This window comes from Heteronotia binoei, chromosome 21 (assembly GCF_032191835.1).
Source record: "Heteronotia binoei isolate CCM8104 ecotype False Entrance Well chromosome 21, APGP_CSIRO_Hbin_v1, whole genome shotgun sequence".
NCBI classification, from domain to species: Eukaryota; Metazoa; Chordata; class Lepidosauria; order Squamata; family Gekkonidae; genus Heteronotia; species Heteronotia binoei.
The window spans coordinates 119,383,526-119,407,080 of NC_083243.1; the positions used below are offsets into that span (position 1 = coordinate 119,383,526).

A 23,555-nucleotide genomic window follows, 5' to 3' on the forward strand; every position below is an offset into this window, starting at 1 on the left:
ACATCCTTTAATCCAGGGGTGGGGAACGTCAGATCCGAGGGCCATTTATGGCCCTTGAGATGACTTGGTCTGGCCCTTGGGATTGCTGGACCAAGCCCTGAGGCCTGGCTGGCCAGCGAGGATTGTGTGGCTCAGCCGCACTGTGTAGCAGCCTCCCCAGGGCCTGGCTGGCTGGCAGAGATCACGGGGCCTGGCCACATTGCGGCCTCCCTGGGGCCTGGCAGGCTAGCCAGGATAGCTGCAGTTCAGGTAAGTTTCCCCCTCATTTCTTTATTTCCCTTTTTCCTATTTCTTCCCCCCCTTTTCTTTGTTTGCTTTAATACCCCCTTTCCCCAATTTTTATTTCCCTTTCTTTCCCCCATTCCTTCCTTCCTTTCTTTCTTTCTTTCTTTCTTTCTTTCTTTCTTTCTTTCTTTCTTTCTTTCTTTCTTTCTTTCTTTCTTTCTTTCTTTTTTCATTTCTTCCCCACATTCTTTATTTCCCTTTCTTCCCCTTTTGTTCCAGCATTTCTTTATTTCACTTTCTTTCTCTTCCCCCATTTCTTTATTGTCCTTTATTACCCTTTCTTCCCTTCATTTTATTTTCCTTTCTTCCCATTTCTTTCTTTCCCTTTCTCTTCCTTCCTTCCTTCCTTCCTTCCTTCCTTCCTTCCTTCCTTCCTTCCTTCCTTCCTTCCTTCCTTCCTTCCTTCCTTCCTTCCTTCCTTCCTTCCTTCCTTCCTTCCTCTCTCTCTCTCTCTCCCCCCCCCCCGGGACTTCAAATAGGAAAACAATTATTTACATTAATTTTGCCGGTCTGAATCGTTCTCCCTCGGTGGAGCACTGTTTTTTAAGTTGATCATTTTGTATGGCCCGTGAATGATGTTATAAATATCCAAATGGCCCTTGGAAGAAAAGAGGTTCCCCACCACTGCTTTAATCCTTCAACAAACAAGAGTAGAAACTTTGGCTTTTGGTCAGCCTGAGTTCCTTATATCAATTATGATCTGGATGTATGGCAGAAGGGTATAATTCCATATCCTCCTTATGTTGTCCACTCTTATAAAGTTAGGAAATGAATTGTTCGCAATCATATATGTCAGGGGTGGCCAACGGTAGCTCTCCAGATGTTTTTTGCCTACAACTCCCATCAGCCCCAGCCATTGGCAATGCTGGCTGGGGCTGATGGGAGTTGTAGGCAGAAAACATCTGGACAGCTACCATTGGCCACCCCGATATATGTTAACAATCTGGAAAAGGTATACCTTCTTCCATTGTGCCATTCAAATGTATTTCACAGTAATGAACAGTACGTAAGTAAAACGGATTGATTCTTGTGTTTTAACAATTTATTGATAACATATGATTACAAACCTTAATTATAAATTTTCTGTACTAACCCATATGGTATTTCAATCCCCCCTCCCTCCAATGTTGACTTCCCCGAAGTTATAGATTTAAGTTCAATACTAAAGGTACTGCTAACCGATCAAAGTTCAATATTTTTTTTCTCATTAATACTAAAAAATTGTCCAATGTCTTTTTACATTCCACTCTTTCTCCATATATCCTTTAAATTTCTTCCACTCCTTTTTAAATATATCTAAATCATAGTCTCTTAGAGTTCTAGTTAGTTTGTCCATCTCACTCCACGATAAAACTTTCATAATCCAGTCCCATTTCTCTGGTATTTTTTCTTGTTTCCACAGCTGCGCATACAATGTCCTAGTAGCTGAGAGCAAGTACCAAATTAAAGTCCTGTCTTCCTTTGGAAATTTTTCTAATTGTAATCCAAGCAAAAAAGTCTCTGCAGTTTTCTTGAAGTCGTAACCCAAAATTTTGGAGATTTCTTGTTGTATCATCTTCCAGTACTCTTTCGCCTTTTCACAAGTCCACCACATATGAAAGAAAGAACCTTCATGTTTTTTACATTTCCAACATCTATCCGACATCTTTTTACTCATCTTAGCCAGCTTTTTCGGAGTCATATACCACCTATACATCATCTTAAAACAGTTCTCTTTGATACTCTGACAAGTTGAGATCTTCATCGAGTTCTTCCAAAGGTGCTCCCACGTATCCATTTGTATTTCTCTATTCACATTGATTGCCCACTTGACCATTTGAGGCTTTACTACTTCTTCTTCTGTAGACCATTTCAATAATAATTTGTATACTTTCAATATCAATTTTTCATTATCTCCAAGCAGGACCCTTTCCAGTTCTGTTTGCTCTCGTCTAATTCCCTCCAATTTAATATCGTTTTCCATCAAGCTTTTGATTTGTTGCATTTGAAACCAGTCGTACTTATTATTTAGCTCTTCTGAGGATTTTAATTCAATTTTGTCTCCTTGAATCTTGAGCAGTTGATTATATGACATCTCTCTTTCTTCATCGGATTCAGCTGTTATTTTTATTACTTCTGCTGGCACTATCCACAGCGGTTTTCTCTTGTCTCCATATTTCTTATATTTTATCCAAGCATTTAGTAAACTGTTTCTGATATAATGGTGAGAGAAAAAACCGTCCATTTTATTCTTCCCATAATACAAATACGTGTGCCAGCCGAATTTATTCCCATGAGCTTCTAACCACCTCTCTCTTTGGCATCTATTAAAATCTTCATTTTAATCCTTGGTTTTTTTCCGGCCCATATAAAGTCAGAAATCTTCCTTTGCCATTTGTTAAATTGTTTGGCATCTTTTACAATTGGGATGGTTTGGAACAAATACATTATTCTTGGCAAAATGTTCATCTTAATTGCAGCTATCCTACCCAGTAAGGACAAGTTAAGTCTATTCCATTTCATCAAGTCCTTGTCCATCTTACACCACAGTTTTTCATAATTATTTTTGAATAGATCAATATTCTTCATGGTTATCTCTATTCCAAGATATTTTACTTTAGTAGTAACCTCACAACCCGTTACCTTTTGCAATTCTTTTACTTTATTTGGTTGCATATTTTTACATAAAAATTTTGATTTTTCTTTATTTATATATAGTCCTGCTAACTCTCCATATTCTTTTATCTTGGCTAACAGCAATGGTGACACTTGGATCGGATTCTCTATTATGAACACAATGTCATCTGCAAAAGCTTCATATTTATAAGAGAATCCTCTGATTTTTAGTCCTTCTGTTTCTTTATCCTTTTATATCTGTTGTAGTAAAATTTCAAGAGTCATTATAAACAACAATGGTGATAACGGACATCCTTGTCTTGTTCCTTTGCTTACTTTCAATTCTTTGGTAAGATCTGCATTTATACACAATTTTGCTTGTTGATCCATATATATTGCTCTTGTCATTTTTATAAATTATTTCCCTAAGTTTATTTTTTCCATTACCGCAAATATAAAGTCTCAATTCAAATTATCAAAGGCTTTTTCTGCGTCTACAAAGAATAAGGCCGCTTCCTTTTCTGGAAGCTTTTCATAATGTTGTAAGCTGCCCTGAGTCCGCTTGCGGAGAGGGCGGGATATAAATGTGAAGTAATAAACAAATAAATAAATAAAAATAATATTCCACAACGTTAATAACAGCTCTTACATTGTCTCTTATTTGTCTTTTAGGAAGAAATCCGGCTTGGTCTTTATTTATAAAATTAATCAGATATTGCTTCAATCTTTCTGCCAAAATTCTTGTATAAATCTTATAGTCATTATTCAACAATGAAATTGGTCTGTAATTCTTTACATTTGTGGTATCTTTGTCTTCTTTCGGAATCAAAGAAATTACAGCTTCCCTCCAAGTATTTGGAATTTTCCCTTCTCTTATCGTATTTAACAATTTCATCAGTTTGGGTGTTATCTCATCTTTAAGAGTTTTGTGAAATTTAGATGTAAATCCATCTGGCCCAGGGGCTTTACCTTCTTTCATTGCTTTTATTGCTGCTTCTATTTCAATTTTATCTATTGGGTCATTTAAAATCTTTTTCATATACTCTGTCAAAGGTGCCACTTGGATATTCCGTAGATACTCTTCCACTTTTTCTTTCCTAATTTTCACACCTTTGAATAAATTTGCATAATATTTAAAAAATTCTCTGATTCCTTCTTGATTTACTATTGCTTTTCCATTTACCATAATTTTATTAATGGTTTTATTTTCTTTCTTTTTCTTCAGTTCCCAGGCCAAATATTTTCCAGGTTTATTCGCACTTTCAAACGATTTCTGTTTCAGACTTTTTAAATTCCATTCTAATTCTTTGTTCAGCAAATGTTTAACTTGGGATTGTAATATCGTAATTTCTTTTATTAATTTCTTTTTTCCTGGCCTTTTTTTCAAATCCCTTTCTTTTTTATTTATTTCATTTTGTAATGCTGACAGCCTTTCTTCTTTAGCTCTCTTATCTTTATTGTTCAGTGTGATTAATAGTCGTCTCATTACTGCTTTGTAAGTGTCCCATACTGTTTGAAATTCCATATCATCAGTTTCATTTATTTGGAAAAAAGCTGCAGTCTCCTTTTCTAAAAATGTCACAATGTCTTTATCTTGTAGCAAGTCCTCATTAATTCTCCATCTTCTTGTTTTCTTTTGCAATTTTGTAGACCAACATATTGGATTATGGTCCGCCCAAGCCTTTGGTAGAATCTCTATTTTTTTTGTTATGAGGCCCAAACTCTTGGAACCCCATAACATGTCTGTTCTAGAGAAAGAGTTATGTCTCGCTGAGAAGAAGGTATAGTCTCTTACTTCAGGGTTAAATTTTCTCCAGATATCTTCCAAATTTTCTTGTTTGATCAACTCTAAGAATTTGGTAATTTTCCTTCTTTGTCATTTTTCTTTTGGTTTGATCTGTCAATATTATTTTGTATTGTCCCATTAAAATCGCCCATCATCAAAATCTGATCATATGTCTTTTCATCCAATTGTCGATTAATATCTTTAAAAAATTTATCCTTCACTCCATTAGGCTCATATAATCCTAATAATAACGGGTTTTTTGCCTCAATTGTCACTTCTACAGCAATATATCTTCCTTCTTTATCTTTAAATATTAGTTTTGGCTCCAGTAGTTCTTTGATATAAAAGACTACCCCTCTTTTCTTTTGTTCTGCTAATGAAAAAAAATTCCAGCCCCAAATTTCTATTCCACAAAAATTTACTGTCTTTGCGTTGTATATGAACTTCCTGTAAACAAATTATGTTGCATTTTTGTTTTTTAATCCAGTGAAATGTTGTTCTTCTTTTCTGTGGTGAATTTAGTCCGTTTATATTCCAAGATAGTAGTTTGTACTCCATTATGATGTTGATTCTTTGTTCTCTTCAAAAAAGCTATGCATCTCTTGTTCACTCCTTATTGTGATCCTTTTTCCAAGTTTTTTGAAATCCAAGACCTTCAGGTATTGTCCATCTATATCTTGTGCCCTCTGCACGCAGCTGGTCCGTTAGCTTCTTATATTTCTTCCTGACATTGATCACTTGTCTTGGTAACTCTTTCATTATTTTAATTTTACTCCCTTCTATGGTCCAAGCTTTTTTGGAAACCTTTGCTCAAAATTTTTCCTGCCAAATCCTTTGATCTTAGTCTTATAACAATATCTCTTGGCAGGTCTTTATCCCTTGCTGAGTTGACTCTGTAGGCACCATCCAACATACTTCTAAATTTGTCAGGGTCTTCCTCTAAGTATTCAGTGATAATGTTCACCATATATCCCATTAAATCTGCCTCCTCCTTTTCAGGTATTCCTCTCAGACGAACTTGTGTTTCCATCAACTTGCATAAAACGGATTGATTCTTATTCTTTTAGATATGGCCTTTTGGAACGATGCCAGGAGCTGGTAGAAGCAGGATATGATGTAAGACAACCAGACAAAGAAAATGTAACTCTTCTTCACTGGGCAGCAATCAATAATCGACTGGAACTTGTAAAGTAAGTTAGCATGTGGGAGAGATTGTATAAGTTTGTACCTGTAAATAATCAAATTAGGTATAATATATGTTGTTTTCTTGTTGTATTTTTAGAGTCTGTCAGAAGATACCGCCTAACTTCCAAAGCACATATAGACCTGTATTTATGCTAATACAATATCATTTTATCACTGTTCAACATGTGTAGTTTTCCTGAGACTTAAGATCAAATATAACTGTGTTACAAAAAATATCAAAAACTTTAAATTTTATTTGTTGTGTTCTTTACTGCATTGTCTTAATTTGATAATAGAAAACTTTTAAAACTTAAGTATTTCAGAGTAACTTGCTTAACAAAAGTGTGTTATTAATTCCACAGTTAGAACCCAACATTTATTTATAACATTTATTATTATTTTTTATTTATTTATTTATTAGCTATGTGGAATGCACTAATTTTGATACACTTTTATACTACCTTTATAACATTTAGAATTATATTAGCATAGAGTTATATTTATTCTCTGTATTGCTTAGTATAGTTAGTCTTTGTTTCTATGTGGCTTTTCTTGGCTGCTAAATCAAAAGTAATCTCTGCAAGCACAGCCCTACATTCCTATCTGGCTTAATAGCCCTTAATAGCCCTGCAAATTGTCAATTGTTAGTATATTTTTAGGCCTCAAGATCTGTAGGTCATGACACTGCTTGATCTAACCTGGAGGAGAGGCGGGGCCTGCAGACTCAGAGAGCATCTCTTTTGAGGAACTGATTTGATACAACTTAAAAGGCAGATTTACCATAGTTTATGGAACATCAGATGTTTTGATAGCACATATGGCAGGACTGATGAAGTACCAAATGGCCTTGAGAATGGTACGTTTTATGCTGGATAATTGTTTTATTGTTATATGAGGTGTCAGACATAGGCTTGCCAATTCCCAGGTCCCAGCGGAGGTTCTTCCGCTTTCCCAGGCTCCTTCCCGCCCCCAGGCAGCTGGCCAGTGGGAGGAAGCCCTGCCCCCAAAGCCACTATGTGACTTTCCACCTCTGGAGGCTTCAGTCTCCGATTGAAAGGCTTCCTCTTGGGATGGTGTGTCTGTGTTACTTTGAAGAAGTTGGCAGCAACTCGTGAGTAGAGAGGCCAATCCGTCGCTTCAGAATCGCCAGAAATGGGGTGGGGGTGGAGGGAAACGTCTGCTGAGCACTTCATAATTCCTTATGTGGAGATTGATTCTCATAGGGTATAATGGGGAATTGATCTGGAGATTTCGGGGGCTCTGGGGGAGCTGTTTTTTGAGGTAAAGGCACCAAATTTTCAGTATAGTATTTAGTGCCTCTCCCCAAAGTACCCCCCCCCCAAGTTTCAAAATGATTGGATCAGGGGGTCCAATTCTATGAGCCCTAAAACTATCCTTCATTAGTGTCATGCCTGCCCCTGACTCAGCACCTGCTAGCTCAGAGCAGGCGCCTTTAACAGCCCTGGACGTAAGTCCTGAGGAGGCAAGCCGGCAGCAGGAGCCACCTGGAACTGATCAGGCCACGCCGGGCCCCAGCTCATCCCCTCCTGAATCTCTACCACCTGTTAGCCGGCTCCGTGAAAGGAGACGGCAGGAGATTAGAAACAGAAGGAGTGAAGCACACATGCGGGGGAGAAGAGATCTAAGCCCGGCATACTAATGGGTTAACAAGCCAGCACAGTATATCTGCAATCCTGGCCCTTTGGCAAACTGTGCTGGCAACGAACGATCCTCCTGGGACGTGACCACGCTCTGCACCCTCTTGACTCCTGTGAGAACCCGCATATTTCTGACCCGGCTTGGACCTTGGACCTCGGAACTCTGGACTGTGACTCTGCTCTGTGGACTTGCTTTAGTAATTTGACTTCATTCGGCTTTGCTCTCTCTGAGTACCCGACCCTCGGCATTCCTGTGGTTTCGCTCTCTGTCTCATCCCTCGGCTCGGACTGATTTATGGTTTTGACTAATTGGACTGTTTAAGATAACGCCTGTGCTGCTCCCTGAAAACCTCAGCCGGCTGCAAGAGTTCTGGCTGACTGCCGGGACGCCAGCAGCTGTTGCCTACCCGAGGCTCGAGTCGTGACAATTATTTCTTATGGAAGGAAGACATTTAAAAAGGTGTGCTGTCCCTTTAAATGTGATGGCCAGAACTCCCTTGGAGTTCAATTAAGCTTATCACACCCTTGTTCCTGGCTCCACCTCCAAAGTCCCCAGTTATTTCTTGAATTGGACTTGGCAACCCTAGCCAAACAAGAAGTATGTGTTCTGTCTTAACCATAAACAATCGCTAATTTTAGGAGGATCCTTTTACCTGTTTAACCAATTATGTATGGTTGGTATAATTTGCTTATGTCGCAAAGGGTATAAGACCCCATGTCAAAGCTGCTGTATTCCTCAGAGAACTTTTGAGTTTTCTGAGGGCTTTGTTTCCTGTATTTAGTTCTCCCAATCTATTAATGAACCTTTTAGTTTGTTTGTTTTCTTCCTCACAGGACTTCTTGGTGTGTTCCTTATTAGATCAGAGGACACCTAGGCCACAGGTTGCATGGTACAATTGCCTTTCTAACAGGCTTTTTTGTAGAAATAGCCCAGCAGGAACTCATTTGCATATTAGGCCACACACCCCAGTGCCAAGCCAACCAGAACTGCATTCTTGCGCATTCCAGTAAAAAAAAAAAATCCCTGGTTTCTAACATGTGGACCTCAAAGCAGCTGACAGTATAAAGTTATGCATTTAGGTAGGAAAAATCCAATGCATGGCTATAGGATGGGGAGACTTGTCTTAGCAGTAGTATGTGCGAAAAGGATCTAGGGGTCTTAGTGGACCATATGCTGAACATGAGTCAACAGTGCGATGTGGTGGTATCACTTTGCTCTGGTAAGACCTCACCTGGAGAATTGTGTTCAGTTTTGGGCACCACATTTTAAGAAGGATATAGACAAGCTGGAACGGGTCCAGAAGAAGGCAATGAAGATGGTGAGGGTTCTGGAGACCAAGTCCTATGAAGAAAAGTTGAAGGAGCTGGGCATGTTTAGCCTGGAGAGGAGGCGGCTGAGAGGTGATATGATTACCATCTTCAAGTACTTGAAGGGCTGTCATATAGAGAATGATGTGGAATTGTTTTCTGTGGCCCCAGAAGGTAGGACCAGAACCCGTGGGCTGAAATTAAATCAGAAGAGTTTCCGGCTCAACATTAGGAAGAACTTCATGATCATTAAAGCAGTTCCTCAGTGGAACAGGCTTCCTCAGGAGGTGGTGTGCTCTCCTTCCTTGGAGGTTTTTTAATAGAGCTAGATGGCCATCTGACAGAGATGAAGATCCTGTGAATTTGGGGGGAGGTATTTGTGAGTTTCCTGCATTGTGCAGGGGGTTGGACTAGATGACCTTGGAGGTCCCTTCCAACTCTATGATTCTATGAAATAAAACAAGTTATAAAGAAACAAAAGAAGGAAATATATGAGGGCAGCCAGTTCTAGTTCATCTTAAATGTTTGTGTATTAATGTCCCTTTTGACTATGTTTATTACCCTGTTTTGCAACTGAAATAGTAGCCTAGCATTGATCTCTCTCCTGACCAGTTTTCCTGAGGGCAATCCCAATAATATGCGATTTCTAAAATGAGACTTTACAGGTTGGGACTCAAGTCTTCCTGATCTGGGTAGTTAGTGGTGATCAAAAGATAGTCTTGCACATGTATAGAAAAGTGCCCTCTTTGTTGTTACATCATATTTCATGGATCTTTCCTCTGGTACTAATAAAAGATGCACAAGTAAAATCATGAGACCTTCTACAAAACCTTCTTAACTATAGTGTTAAGAAAACACTTCCAATAGCAATTGTGGGAGACTACCAATTAGGGGGTATGCAAAAAAAAAAGTATTTGGGGGGTTTGGGTATATTGAACTTGGAAAATGTCAGTATTTCCCAATATTCCCAGATCCCAATACTGGTATTGTATTTGGATTTGGTAAATATTTGGGAAAGCCAGAATTTTTTTTTGCTCTGTTATAGCCTATGGGGACCATTCCCCATAGGTTATCATGGAGAATCGATCCAGGGGTACCTGGGGCTATAGGGGAGTCTGTTTTTTGAGGTAGATGCATCAAATTTGCTGCATAGCTGCTGATGCCTCTCCTCAAAAAAATCCCCAAGTTTCAAAAAGATTGGACCAGCGAGTCCAATTCTCGTGGCCCAGAAAAAGATGCCCCCAGCCTCCATTGTTTCCAGTGGAGGGGGAAAGGCATTTAAATGGATCTTGGTCCCTTTAAATACCTTCTCCAAGCCGGATGATTGCATGATGAGTGAACTCTGAAGGCATTTAAAGGGCTCACAGTTCCTTTAAATGCCTTCTCCAGCTGAGTGTAAACTTCAAAGACGTCTAAAAGGACTGAGAGCCCTTTAAAGGACCTTTAATTGCCACTTGTGGTAATGTATGTGAATTTTGGGCTTTGAACAGCTGACTCCTATTGCAAAGTGTGTTTGAAATACCACTCCAGAAGTAGCAGGCAGTGCAATATGGGGTGCTGCTGTTTAAAGAAAAATAGTCTAAACACCAAACAAACAATTTCTTGGTTCTTTGTATCCTAGCCATTGGTGTATTGCTGTAATTAAAAGTTTGAAAAATATACCATGTGTACAGTGATAGTTTTTTAGCAATGGACATTGCCATATTTGGTTCATTGAAATACCATTTTTGAAACATTATTTTGGTGACTTTTCTAAAATTATTCTAGTGCCTTTACACAAACAGTCTTGAAGTTATAAGAATATTAAGGTAGTTCTAAATTACTCAGCACATTGTTTGGCATGTGAGTGTATTATCACTTACTGGATAGGTTCTTCCTTACATTATTTAGTAGGTAAATGTTCAGTGATATTTTTGCTGAAGCAGAGATATATCTACCTGATTCAAAAGACTTTGCTTGGGCATTTGTGTATGCTTTTGTCTTAATATTGATCCAAAATTTATTTATGCAGTGACTTGTATTGTTATTATCGTTCAGGTTCTTTATTTCTAAAGGTGCAGTTGTAGATCAACTAGGAGGGGACTTGAATTCAACTCCACTTCATTGGGCTGTTAGGTATGGATCTTAACAATACCAGCTTATACAACTTGATTTAATGTATATGAACGGTAGAGTACGCTGATGTGGTTTGTTAAGGGAAATTAGATTTTGAATTTCTGAAAATGATTTTGTTGCAAATGAGTATCCTGGTGGCTGAATGGTTGTGTGCCAGACTCACTATGAGGGGTTATTACCAAAAAGCTACATGAAACCTAAATGAATTAAAGCAACATACAAACCTCTAGATCACACAACTAAGTGGCGAATGAATGCTCTCTCAAGCATTCACTACTTATAGGCCCAAGTTTCTGAAAATCAGAAATTAATATATGTATACCATGTTCAGCGTGAAAACCTTGGTTTATTGACCAGTAATTCTCTGTTTTTCCAAATGCATAATCTAACTAAACATGATAAACTAAGATATGAAACTTTCAAAGATACACAAATCACACTGTTGAAAGCTCTTACAAATAAATGTGAATGTATGACATTTCTGTTCTATCTAAGTCAAATCTAAAAATGAAAAAAGCTCATGCAGAAAAGTTTATAGTCAAGTGTGTATGTGAAAAGGCATATTTCTGTTGAATTGCTTCTTTTTGATCATACAAAAGGATAACATCTATATAGGATACAAATGATACAATAGCAAGATTGTGAAGGCTAAATATCATTTTCCAGTTGCAGTGTCAGTGTTCTTTTTCTTGGAATTTACGATGGCAGTCAAATAGCTATTAATGAGAAATTACTGTAACAGTCACAAGCACTGGCTTATGTTTGGTGAGTGATTTTTTCAAGGGCACTAACTGTGCACCAGGAAAATGAGAAAGAAAATTTCTGATAAACAGATTCAGTGAACCATCAGGCTATCACCTAAATAATGAAATGAAACCTATAAGAATACATTCATTCTGCATACTGTGCAAAATTTACATTAAATTCCACAACTGTTGTTTATTTCCTATCTCCAACAAATAAGACACTGGACTCAATCTAGAGATCCTTGAGCAGAAGCAGAAGGCTACAGGTCTACTGATGTGCTGGCATTTTCATAGACTCCTTAGGATATTTCTAGCCATATCCACACAATGCAAGGTTTTTGTCCAGTTCCAATTGTTTAACTAGATCCAGAAATTTATGTAAGGTTCCAGGTACAAGTACAAATTAAGTACAGATGGTCAGTACATATCTAGAAAAGGGCTATAGCACAGTTATCCATGAAGCTTTGATAAAACAAAATTATTTCTATTTATAGAATTGTAGAAGTTTAAAGTAAAAAAATATTTTAAATTCTTTATAGTTTAAATGTATTTTATTTTATTTATATAAGTATTCAGTCATTTATGGTATCTCCCTGTGTTTTTTTCACAACCATGAACATTTCTTCATTGTAGGGCTATCTCTTTTTGTTTGCTAACTCCCAGTATTTTGGCTATTATGAACAAGTGTTGTTTTAAATGCATAATCCTACATCAGAGAACTCTAGCTCTCCTTTAAAGAATTCAGGCTGTCAGCAGTGTTGACTTTTTATCAGTATGCTGGGTCCCTGTATCTTCTGTGAATTCCCTGTCCCACTACATCTAACCCCATGCTGTTCCCTATGGCACAGCATCCCCCAGAAACTGGATTTCAAGATGCACTGTAGTCTGCAGGAAGAAGGAAGAGATGGGAAAGGTTTAATCCACAGGAACAACTGTGCACTCAGTGCATAGGATTCAACACATTTGTCAAAAAATTACTGATAGGGCTTGATCCATAGAGAAGTGTTAAATAGCTTCTGTCTTTTTTCAGACAAGGACATTTATCTATGGTTATATTGTTGTTAAAATGTGGAGCAGACCCAGCTCTCATTGATGGTGAAGGATACAGCAGCCTGCAGTTGGCTGTGCTTTTTCAACACATGCCCATCATAGCTTACCTCATATCATATGGTCAGGTATGTTTTTTAGTACACTGTCTTTTGTTTTACTTTCTAAATGTGACATATTTTGTGCGGTGCTATCATGTAGGAAAATATCGTGATGCTACGTCACCCCAGATTCGAAAACGGCTGGTGCTTGCACAGGGGACTATTTTTACCTTTTATTGTGTAGCTTTATCAACATTATAGTGCAATGGTTGAAGTCTTAGACAAGAAAGATTCGGATTTAAATCTCCACTATACCATATAAAGCACACTTGATGACCTTGGCCAGTCACCATTTCTTAGCCTAATCATGTTGTGTGTGAATAAATGGGGAGGGATAGAACCATGCATGCTGCTGAGAGCTCATTAGAAGAAGGGTGGAATAAAACTTGAGTGAATAAATGAACAAGCAGATCATACTTGAGTCCTATTGTTTGTGCTACCATAAACATCTCACTGCATAATTTCACAGGCACAGCAGCTATTAATTGTAACATAGGCATTTATTTTATATGAGTTTTGCTTCAAGCCTGAACGCATATTATTATTATTTTATTTATATTCTGCCCATTCCCCTATTTGGGGACTCAGAGCAGAGTACATCAAAATAGTAATAAAATCACAATAAAATTACAATAACATAATAATAAAAACCAATTACAACATTTAGTTAAGTGCAACAGAATGGTTCAGCAAGATGACATAGCACAAAAAATAGTACCACAATACAACACCACAATACAGTAGGGGGAAGGGCAGTAGGGGGCAGGCCAACCAATCAAATAGAAAGATTCCTGCCACCTCATCCAAAAACCTGGTGGAACAGCTCCATTTTACAGGCCCTATCATGGTTGAAAAACACATTTCAAATGCAAATTTTGGAATTCTGAAAATTTAACAGATATGGAAATTAGATATTCATTTACAGTTTCTCCCATGACTTTCTTAGTGTTTTGTGCTTATTTTTAAAAAGTAATGTTACTTGCTGTACAGTACTTAAAAATTAGTAGTCTTGCACTACAGTCTAGACAGAGATACTCTTTTGTATACCCATTGACTCCTGTCAATTCAGGAGGATGTAAGATTGTTTAGGACTGCATTGTTAGTATTCCCAACAGATCATTCCTTACTCAGGTAAGGAAACTATAAATGGTTAATGGAGTATGTAACTTCATTTAGTTCAGTATAGCAGTGCCAATTTATACCTCTAGTTGTAGACATGGCTGTTAACTTCATTGCCTGAAATGTTCGTATCTTTTCATATTCAGAGTGTAGATACAACAGATCACAATGGACAAACCCCTCTTATGCTAGCAGCCCATAAAGTACTTGAGTGAGTATGAATTTAAATAACAAACTGCTTATTCTATTATATTGCAATGCCTGCTCAAGAGATCCATTAGGGATAAATAAGTCATATGCTTATTTCCAGAGCAGTTATTCAGAATTAACTGGGAAGCTGTTGAAAGTTGGATTTTATTATGGAAATTATGATGTGGCCCTTATAAGTGCATCTTCTATGAATGATATATGCCAATTATTGTCAGAGTTTTTGATAAGAAAATCCCCAATGTTTCTTTTTTCTTGCTGTAACTGTTATTGTTTTGCAATATGTTATAGCATATTTCTACCATCTAAAACTTCTTCAAACAAAAGAGCATTTTCTGAGGTTTTTTAGATGCTAGTTATCTTGTGTACCATAGAATTTATTCTCTAATGTAGTATCTAGCTAGCATAGTACTGATTGCAGTGCTGATTTGTAAAGCATCATTAAGAACAGGGGGGTTGCGTTAAAGCTTAATTTACTTTTATTATTGTTAATTTTTGTCACTGAAAGATACTTCAAATTACCATGCCAAAGATGATTAGAAACATAGTCCCATGAAAATACTGCTGCTTCTGTTTATTTCTTGCCATATTTGTGGCCCATTTACAATATCTTACCCATTAATAAGTGTTGTGTTCTTGCACTGAGCTAACCAGATCCAATTATTTCAGTGATAGCTATGTTAGTGTCGTGACCAAAGGCAGGGTCACCAACCATCTCCTCGGCGAGGAAAACGGAGCTGAGATAATTCAGCACAAAGCGAGAGTCAGTATTTCTAAAAGTGGGTTGCTCCCATCCCGTTTTTTTCCATTTTTCTTTTTTTTTCTCTTTCTTTCTTCCTTTTGTCCCTCCTTTCTTTCACTCCTTCCTTCCTCTTTCCTTCCTTCATATTTCCTTTCTCTTTCCCCCCTCCCTCCCTCCCTCCCTTTCATTCATTTCTTCTTTCTTTCTGTCAGTCTTTTCCCATCCCCTCTCTCTCTCTCTCTCTGTCAGTCTCAGGGGTGGTTTGCCATTGCCTTCCCCTGTCTTTTACACTTTCTCCCCAGCAAGCTGGGTACTCATTTTACCGACCTCGGAAGGATGGAAGGTTGAGTCAATCTTGGACCAGCTACCTGAATCCAGCTTCCACCGGAATTGAACTCAGGTCATGAGCAGAGAGTTCAGACCACAGTACTGCTGCTTTATCACTCAGCGCCACAGGGCCTTTTTCCCAGGCTGCCATTTCATGTTTTCCCAGGATGAGAGCATTTTATATTTTTAGTTTTCTGCTATGTGATCTTTGTGCTTCTTCTTGATTTTTTATTTTTAAACTTGCATTGCAAAATTCCATCTCCTAAAAATATATATAGCAAGAGTTTTAGGTTTGTTTGTACATCATTTTCTGTCTCCCGGCTCTACCCCCAAAGTCTCCTGATTCCACCCCCAAATTTTAGTGGACCATGAAGGAGAAGTGTAAAAATAACCGGGCCACGGGTGGGGGGGGGGGAAGTTTGGGAAACCCTGGTCTAGTACAAGTAATCTTTAGGGAAGTATCACACCATGCAATTCTGTTCTGACCAGTCCAATCATGCCAGATAAATTTATCTAAACATCGCTGTTTGCTCAAATGGGTTCTTGCCAACCTGAGCTGCTTCCGTTAATTTTGAGTTGGATCTATAAATTGCAAGCAGAAGGAACTGATGGATTTTTACCACCTTTCTTCTTTCCCAGTAGCCCTTGAAAAGCTGGGCCTAGGCAGGCCCGGTGCTAGGGGCTCTGCCACTCCAGGCAGACCCCTGCGCCGCCCCCCACCCCGACAAGCTCCCTTAACAAAGTTAATGTTGCGCGTGCAAAGCACACACGTGGTGCAATGATGTTACTAGTGATGTCATCATGCAGGGCAGTAAGTGGGGGGGAGAAAAATGGGTGGCACACAAGAACGCTGCCGCGCTGCCACCTTCCCCCTGCACTATGCCCTTCAGAGGTTTCCCAACACCCGGCTGCTTTTGGGTTGAAAGCCTCTGAGGAAGCCTCCAAAGAGCACGGTGGCCACTTTCGGGTTGAAAGCAACCAAGCGGCGCTAAAACACCATGCTCAAAACAGGCAAGCAGCGCCTTCCCAGGAAGGGGAAGTGGCAGGCGGGGTAGTGCCTTAGGCAACTGCCTACCTTGCCTACTCCCACGCGCCGGCCCTGGGCCTAGGGGATCTGTTGGAACAAAATGATGTATAACTTTAGTGAGGAAAGGGAAGTGGGTGAAAATCCCCACTCTCTGAAGCTTGCAAAGCCTCTTGTACCAGTGATTTCACCCATTTCTTACTTTGCACTGCAGCCCTTTATGTCCGGAGGTAATTTGTCCTTGATGCTGGGCCAACCTCCACCATCACCTTCTCAGTGGTCAATAGGGGGGAAGATGGTGAAGATCTGTTTCATAGGATCCCATTTTCCTTAGTTGACTGAAAGGTTGTTCAGTTCATCTTATAATATGCGTGTAATATCACATCAGTGCCTGTGTTTGCACTCTGTGCATGGGAGGTAAATAGAAGAAAGAGAGAGCTGTCTTTACACCAGTAACTTTTGAGACCTGCATTCTATACTGGGGGGTGGAGAGACCTCAGCTTTCCTAGGTAAGTATTTATCTTAAATGTTTAAGTTTTCTTAGATTTCCAGGTATCAGCCTGCCACATCTAATGATAAGAACATAATTTGATAAAGGAGAGCATTTCTGTAGTGAGGTGCCTTGTCTTGGCTAATTTCTTTATATACCTTTACTTCCTTCTAGGCTGGAACCCACTCGTTTTTTATTAAAGTTTAATCCTTCTCTGAATGCTGTAGACAACATAGAAAAGAACACTGCATTGCATTGTGCCATTGCAGCAGGAAATGTTAGTGCTGTAGATCTCCTTCTAGAAGCTGGATCCAGTTTAGAGATCAAAAACATCAAGGTGTGAGTTGGTTTTATTATGAAGGTTCTTATAGCTAATAAAATTGCAAGACTGTTCAGAAATACAGCTCTGAACTGTATCCTTTCCCCCTAAAGTCAAAGAATATTGAATTTTATTTCAAATGAAAGAGCAGTAATAGCTCCAGGCAGGGCTTTTTTTGAGCAGGAACGCACAGGAATGCCGTTCCAGCTGGCTTGGTGTCAGGGAATGTGGCCTAACATGCAAATGAGTTCCTGCTGGGCATTTTCTACAACAAAAGCCCTGGCTCCAGGAAATGTTACATTGCTGTTCCATTTTTCAAAATTACAGATGAGCTCTGAGCAGAGAACAGAAATCGAATATGAGTGCACCTGCGTGCCTTAATCTCTACCAAGTTTTAAATCACATTGTAAAGATGAAAGTCAAGAATTCTAAAACCTGTGTAGCAATTAGATCTCCTTATGAATTAATGCAGGATAGTGGCTGTGAGCCAGAAAGACCCTGTTTCAAGTCTTAACTAAAGCTTAATCTCCCAACATGGCCTGAGGCAAATCCCTATCCCAACCCACTTGCAGAATAATACTGACCATGCTTCATGTGGTTATAAGGATTACAGAAATTGTGTATTTGATACATACATTGTTTGAAGTCCTGCAAAAATGTTGGTTGGGATCCAAAGAATCTCCTGACTTATTCTGTGGAACCAAGAGGGTTTATCAAATAGCAACTCTATTGCCAGTTACATGGCAAATTGCTTTTGAAACAAAGTACTTTCCATAACAGCTTTTGATATGGCCTAGCATTCTGCAGTTCAAAAGAAAAAAAACAGTTCCTCTGAGCATGACCAACTCTTTGGTCACACTGAGTGACCATACTTTGTACACTAGCTTGTAGTTGTTGATTTTTTAAAAAAAATTACAGTATTACTGAAAAAAGATGGAGATTTATTTATTTATTTATAACGGTCATAGACTAGCAAACAATTCATAAAAGTCCAATTCAAAACCAATAAAAGGTGATATAAATATACAATAATTATTATACACTAAAATATGATACCACCTAAAATATACATAAAATACTAATACAGACTTTAAGACACTGACACTGAAGATGCAACATTAGTGTTATGAAGATATAAATAACTGAGTAAAATCAATAGGAAGATTTCTAAAGATTGTTCTGTTGGTTGGAAATGGAGAGGTAGCTGATTGTTAGTGTTTTTTTAAAAAGAGATCTGTCCACTATGTGAATTAAATATGTGATTTCAAATGGAACAGCTAAATAAATGTGAGAGTTGTGAGATGGAAGAATAACTTCTTGAGGGATTTAGCCTGTGCCTTTATTAATCCTGTTGCACTTTAGAATTCTTAAACATCCTGCTCTGTATGATCCCTCTGGATTTTCTCTAGGGATGATAATGTTGTTTTATTTCAACTTTGCTTGGAGGTCTGACTGCATGGCACATAGAGAATGCAATTATTCAAACTACCAATGATATACTACTCCATTAATTTATCATAATTGAATTTGTTTTACGTAATTAACCTCTTTTCTAGTCTTCAGTTTTAAGTACTTCTACAGTTTTGTGATGCCAGCTTAACATTTGCCTGGTTCATATATAATGCCAAAGCATGCTTTGATATTACCTGAATGGTTCCATTGCCTGCATGCTTCCGCCCCCCCCCCCTTCCCTCTTTCTTTTCATGCTGTTTCTGTCTTTTTGTTGCAAACCATAATTTGCCAAATTTGCCATTATATCTGAGCCATAAACTATGGTTTCTACTCGCCACTCAAATGAGATCTGGAAACCATAATAAAATCATGATTTCTAATTCTGTTTTGAAAGCAAACTTAAACCATAGTTTTTGCTTCAGATATATGCAGTTGCCAAAAAAATAGGGGTTTAGAGGAAGGAGACTAAGTAGTGCACAAGTCTAAGACTTGGACCTATTGATCAACCTATGGCTTGACGTTTACATTGTGCTTTGTGATTTTGCATTTAAAATAGCCCCTTCCTAAGCATAGCCTATAAGGCTTGGCAGTTAATTGGACTTTAAAATCAACCACCTGATTTTTTCTTACTTTTTAAAGTAATTAATACATCTATTTAAAGGGAGATACACCGCTTGACCTTGCTCATCAAACTCAACATCGCTTAATTATTCATCTGATCACTGAAGAGGAAAGAATGAGAGCCAGGAAAACTTCCAGGTTTCTGAGGCTACTCGGAAGATATGAGGTATTACACCCAGAAACAGATCTTGGAATGCAGCAGTACACTTAAAATAAAAAGTGCCTGTATATAAATTAGGGGTGTTGTCAGATTTAACCAGACAGGCTGGAGGTGAAGCATGAAAACAAAAATTTACTGAAATTGGGATTTTTTTTTTTAATCCAGCAAGATACAATGCGTGGTGGAGTTATAGAATGGTAGAAGTAAGAAGAAAGTTCAGTTTGGTGGAAAGTTCTTATTTGGGATTTAGAGGGTCCAGGAGGGTCCATGCCCTAATCACAGAGATAAGAGTGATTAAGCAAGGGAGTCATAGAGTTGCAAAGTTCAGGCCTTAAGAAAGCTCTTGTACTTTTAATAACTGCAGAGAAGGGAAAATTCCCCCAGGTATGTTTTTTCTATCATTGTGCCTGTGTATGATGGAAGGTAATCTGTTCTTCAGGTAATCTGGAGTGAATGACTTAAAAGTCAGCACTTGTCAGAAATGCAATCCTTTGGGATAAGCTTGTCTTTGGCTCTTTTCTGTGACTCATTTCTTTGGGAGCCATGACAGTGGGATTTTGGGCCACATAAAAGGATTGGCAACTATTACCTATCCCCTTCAGTTTCATCAGGTTGTGGCTGGTCGGGTTGAGTTTTATCACATTTGTGGGTAAATATGCTTGGGAGGAGGTGCCTTAGTTGAGGTACTGCTAAGCAGAGGAGCATAGGACAGCGGGAATAGGATGGGCCAGGTGAGACGAAGGAGGGCCATCCGTCTTTCTAGTCCAGGGGTGTCGAACTTATTTGTTATGAAGGCTGGATTTAACATAAATGAGACCTTGTCGGGACGGGCCATGTGTGTCATAAAATATAATGCCAGGTAGTGGACATATAAACTGTATAAAGGGGGTGCAGACAAACCCCATTTTTTCTTAAAACATTAGCACTCTTGCAGTATTTTGTTTTACAATCTGATAAATGTCTTCTCTTCCTATGAATTATTGCATCAAAAATGGCAGACAATGTCTGTGCTGTACCAGTCTTGAATATGCTGTTCAAGTGTGCACATCGATAAGTTGGAAACCTACTTTAGATTTATTGACATTCATTACAAAGATCTCATAGTCAATGCTTTGAGCCTCAGACCCAGAGGAAAACATGAAGCAGCTGGGCATTGTGAGCTTTTGTACATAAATTGCTTCATATGCTGGTCAAGATTATGTGAAGGCGCCATGGCACAGACTGAGGGCTATGTGCTTGTCTGCAAAACTATATTCTCCAGAAAAATAACCAAACAACAGTACTTCCCTTCAACGGAGCTCAGTCAGCAGGCGTCTGCTCCCTCAGAGCCGGAACCCGGAAGCCCCTTTGATGCCTTCAGTGCTGTGTGAAGAACAGGATTGGTAGCATTGTAAACCTGGACAATTTCAAGCCATTGGCTGTTCCTGTCTCAAAATTGCCGAAATTTCAGATTGCTGAGGCTTCTCGTGAGCTTTGCTGAACCAAACCAAACCTAGGCACTAGTTCTCACTCCATTTGAGAAGAGACAAAGCTGACTCAAAGCATCCACGCTTGATTTGCAATGACACAACTCCAGGAAGCTTCCCAGAAAAATAACTACAACTCCTATGTGGCAGTACAAGAACAGAGACAGCAAAGTACAATGATTAGTATCAGCCTACTCTCTGGGAAATCTAAATTCAAGATCCCCAATAAAAGGAAAATGTGAAAGAAAAAGCAATGGAAATTTCCTGGGTAAACTTGGGCTAGACACACACACTCAGCCTAATGCTAGCTTGTTGTTATTTCTCTTTTAAATAGTTCACATACTTTCCTATTGAGAAAGACTGGAGGGCATGAATACAATGAAAAAGATGAGGGAAACCCAGTTGCACCCATAACAAGCCCAACAAATCTCCCTCCCTCTTTCTCTCTCTGTAGCAAGGCAAAAAGCTCATACCTTCAATAAAACATTGCTAGTTTTAAAAGTGCTGTTTGTATTTCTTCTGATGGTGAGGACTGGGCAAAGGAAGCTGGAGCTCTTTCCTTCCTTCCCCCAGGGCACGAGAGGGAGGAGCCTCAGCCAGGAAGGAAGAGAGACTGGGCTCAGTAGCTCTGCAGGGTGATTAGTTGAGTCCGGCAAACTTAATCACCCAGCAGAGCTATAGAGCCAGGCTCTTTCATTGGCTAAGGCTCCTCCTCCCTTTGGGAAAAGGGAGTGGGGAGAGAGCAAATAAAGGCTGCTTTGCTGGCAGGCTGATTGCTGGGGAGAAATACAAAATAGCAACTGAACACAGCAGGGAAGGGAGAATGAAGCAGACAACAGCCAGTTGCTGGAGGGCCTGATTGGAAGCCTCTGTGGGTCGGATTTGGCCTGCGGGCTGCAGGCTTGACACCCCTGTTCTAGTCTTTCTAACCAAAAGGACCCTGGCAATCTTATTGATCAACCACTAAGCCTGAAAGTGCTTCTGGTTAATGCCAGGTTGATCCAAATAAATTAAATATGTAATCTAGGATTAGATAGTGGATGAGGAGACAGATATGATATGTATCACAGAAACCTGGGTGGGTAAATGGGAATCAGTGACTCTCTCCCAACTTTGCCCCCTCTGGTTTTGTGATTCAGCATTAGCCTAGGCTTGGTGGATGGTTTGGTCTTTTGGGCCTGTGTAGCATTTACCAGGTGCTTTGTTATGCTGAGTTCCCATTTTGAGTGTATGTACTTGATGCTGGGACCTCTGGATAAAAAAAAAAAAATATGTTGGTGTACTGCCTGCCCTGCTACTCAGTAGTCTCCCTGCCTGAGCTGGTTGAGCTGTCAGATTGGGTGCTGAAGACCCTGAGGTTAGTTGTCCTTGGGCACTTCAAGGTCCATGCAGAGGCCACTGCAGATGAGAACAGCTCAGGATTTCTTGGCCACCGTAAAAAACATGGGCTGTTCCAGAAATTTCTGGTCCCTATGCATATAGTGGAAAATGCACTTGATTTGGTTTTATGTGGGGGCAAAATGCATAGATTGGTAACTGAGGGATTTTCCACTCTGCTGTTGTCATGGATCAACTACTGCCAGGCAATTTCAAGTACTAGTTCTTCCTTTTAAAGCACTAAAACTCTCCTTGAAGAACCACATGCTCCCATATTGTCCAGCCTGCCAGCTAAGGTTTTCCTCTCAAGCTCTGCTCAAAGATGAGGCATGCATCAACAAAAGATAGGGCTTTTTCAGTAGTGGCACTTTGCCTATGGCATGTGCTTCCCCTTGAGGCTGATGTGGCACCTACAGTACTGTCTTTGAGGAGCCAGGCTGTTTAATTAAGGGTTACATTTTATACTGTACTTTAAGCATGAAAAGTGTTATTCTTTTTAAGCCACTCAAGTATTTATGTTTTTTAATGCTGGGTTTTGAATTACCTTTTAATATTTTGTTTTTATTACATATTGATTTGTAAAGTGCTTTGGGCAGAGGCTCCCCTATACCGGTAGTATACAAATTTTCTAAATAAGCCTGACATTTGCAAAATACTGTCTTCTGAACTACTCTTGGGGGCAACAGGAGCCTCCTTAGAGTCTGAATTGTGGAATTATCAAACAGCAACAAGGTAAAAAAGACAGCTGGGGTGACAGCTTTCACATATTGACCTAAATAAAACAGCTGTATTTGTGGCATTTCTGGGTGGAGGGGTTGCTGCTGTCTGCTAGGTTGGTTCTGCTTTGAGATGAACAGGCAAGATTATATCAGGGGTCATTAAATAATCACAATTGATCCTTCTCTTCTCTCTCTCCCTCTCCTCACTTGGTTGCCTCCATAGCACATTGCAATGAAATCTCTTATCTTTTTTTCTTAGTTCTTGCTGTTACTTGTGATGGCATTGATATTGATGTGGGCTATAGGATATGTAGTAGATTTAAATTCTGATTCTTGGCTCTTGAAAGGAAGCTTGCTACTCTTCATATGTGTTATCATCTCCCTATTTGCAAGGTATGTAGACCTACCTTTCTCATTATTGTTGAATCTGTGTTGCAGAAAATGGTTATTGGAACTGTTGATATGGTATATAGCATTGAAAGATTGGCACAATCCAAATGGAAATTAGTTATTTCTACCAGTACTGATTAGATTTAAAGCATACTCTGAATTTCAGGGATAACTAGGTAATTCCAGGGGTTGTATTACACACTGTGATATTCCCACATGGACTTGTCTGCAGGTTGGCAAGTCTGGCAATTCTACACACATGGCTTTTTTTCTGCCGGAGCCCAGAGGAGCAGAGCTCCACTTGGACTGGCCGGGG

General features: G+C 39.1%; 1 protein-coding gene across 1 annotated transcript in view; it reads left to right on the forward strand.

The window, feature by feature from the left end:
• ZDHHC13 (zinc finger DHHC-type palmitoyltransferase 13) overlaps window positions 1–23,555 on the forward strand; it is a 53,313-nt gene that overhangs the window by 7,155 nt on the left and 22,603 nt on the right. Inside the window, exons 2-8 of the mRNA XM_060262015.1 lie at window positions 5,734–5,856; window positions 10,855–10,932; window positions 12,709–12,853; window positions 14,092–14,156; window positions 16,910–17,072; window positions 19,168–19,293; window positions 23,109–23,242. Of these exons, the coding sequence (XP_060117998.1) occupies window positions 12,725–12,853; window positions 14,092–14,156; window positions 16,910–17,072; window positions 19,168–19,293; window positions 23,109–23,242 (617 nt within the window). The 5' untranslated portion in view covers window positions 5,734–5,856; window positions 10,855–10,932; window positions 12,709–12,724. The remainder of the gene's footprint in view (window positions 1–5,733; window positions 5,857–10,854; window positions 10,933–12,708; window positions 12,854–14,091; window positions 14,157–16,909; window positions 17,073–19,167; window positions 19,294–23,108; window positions 23,243–23,555) is intronic.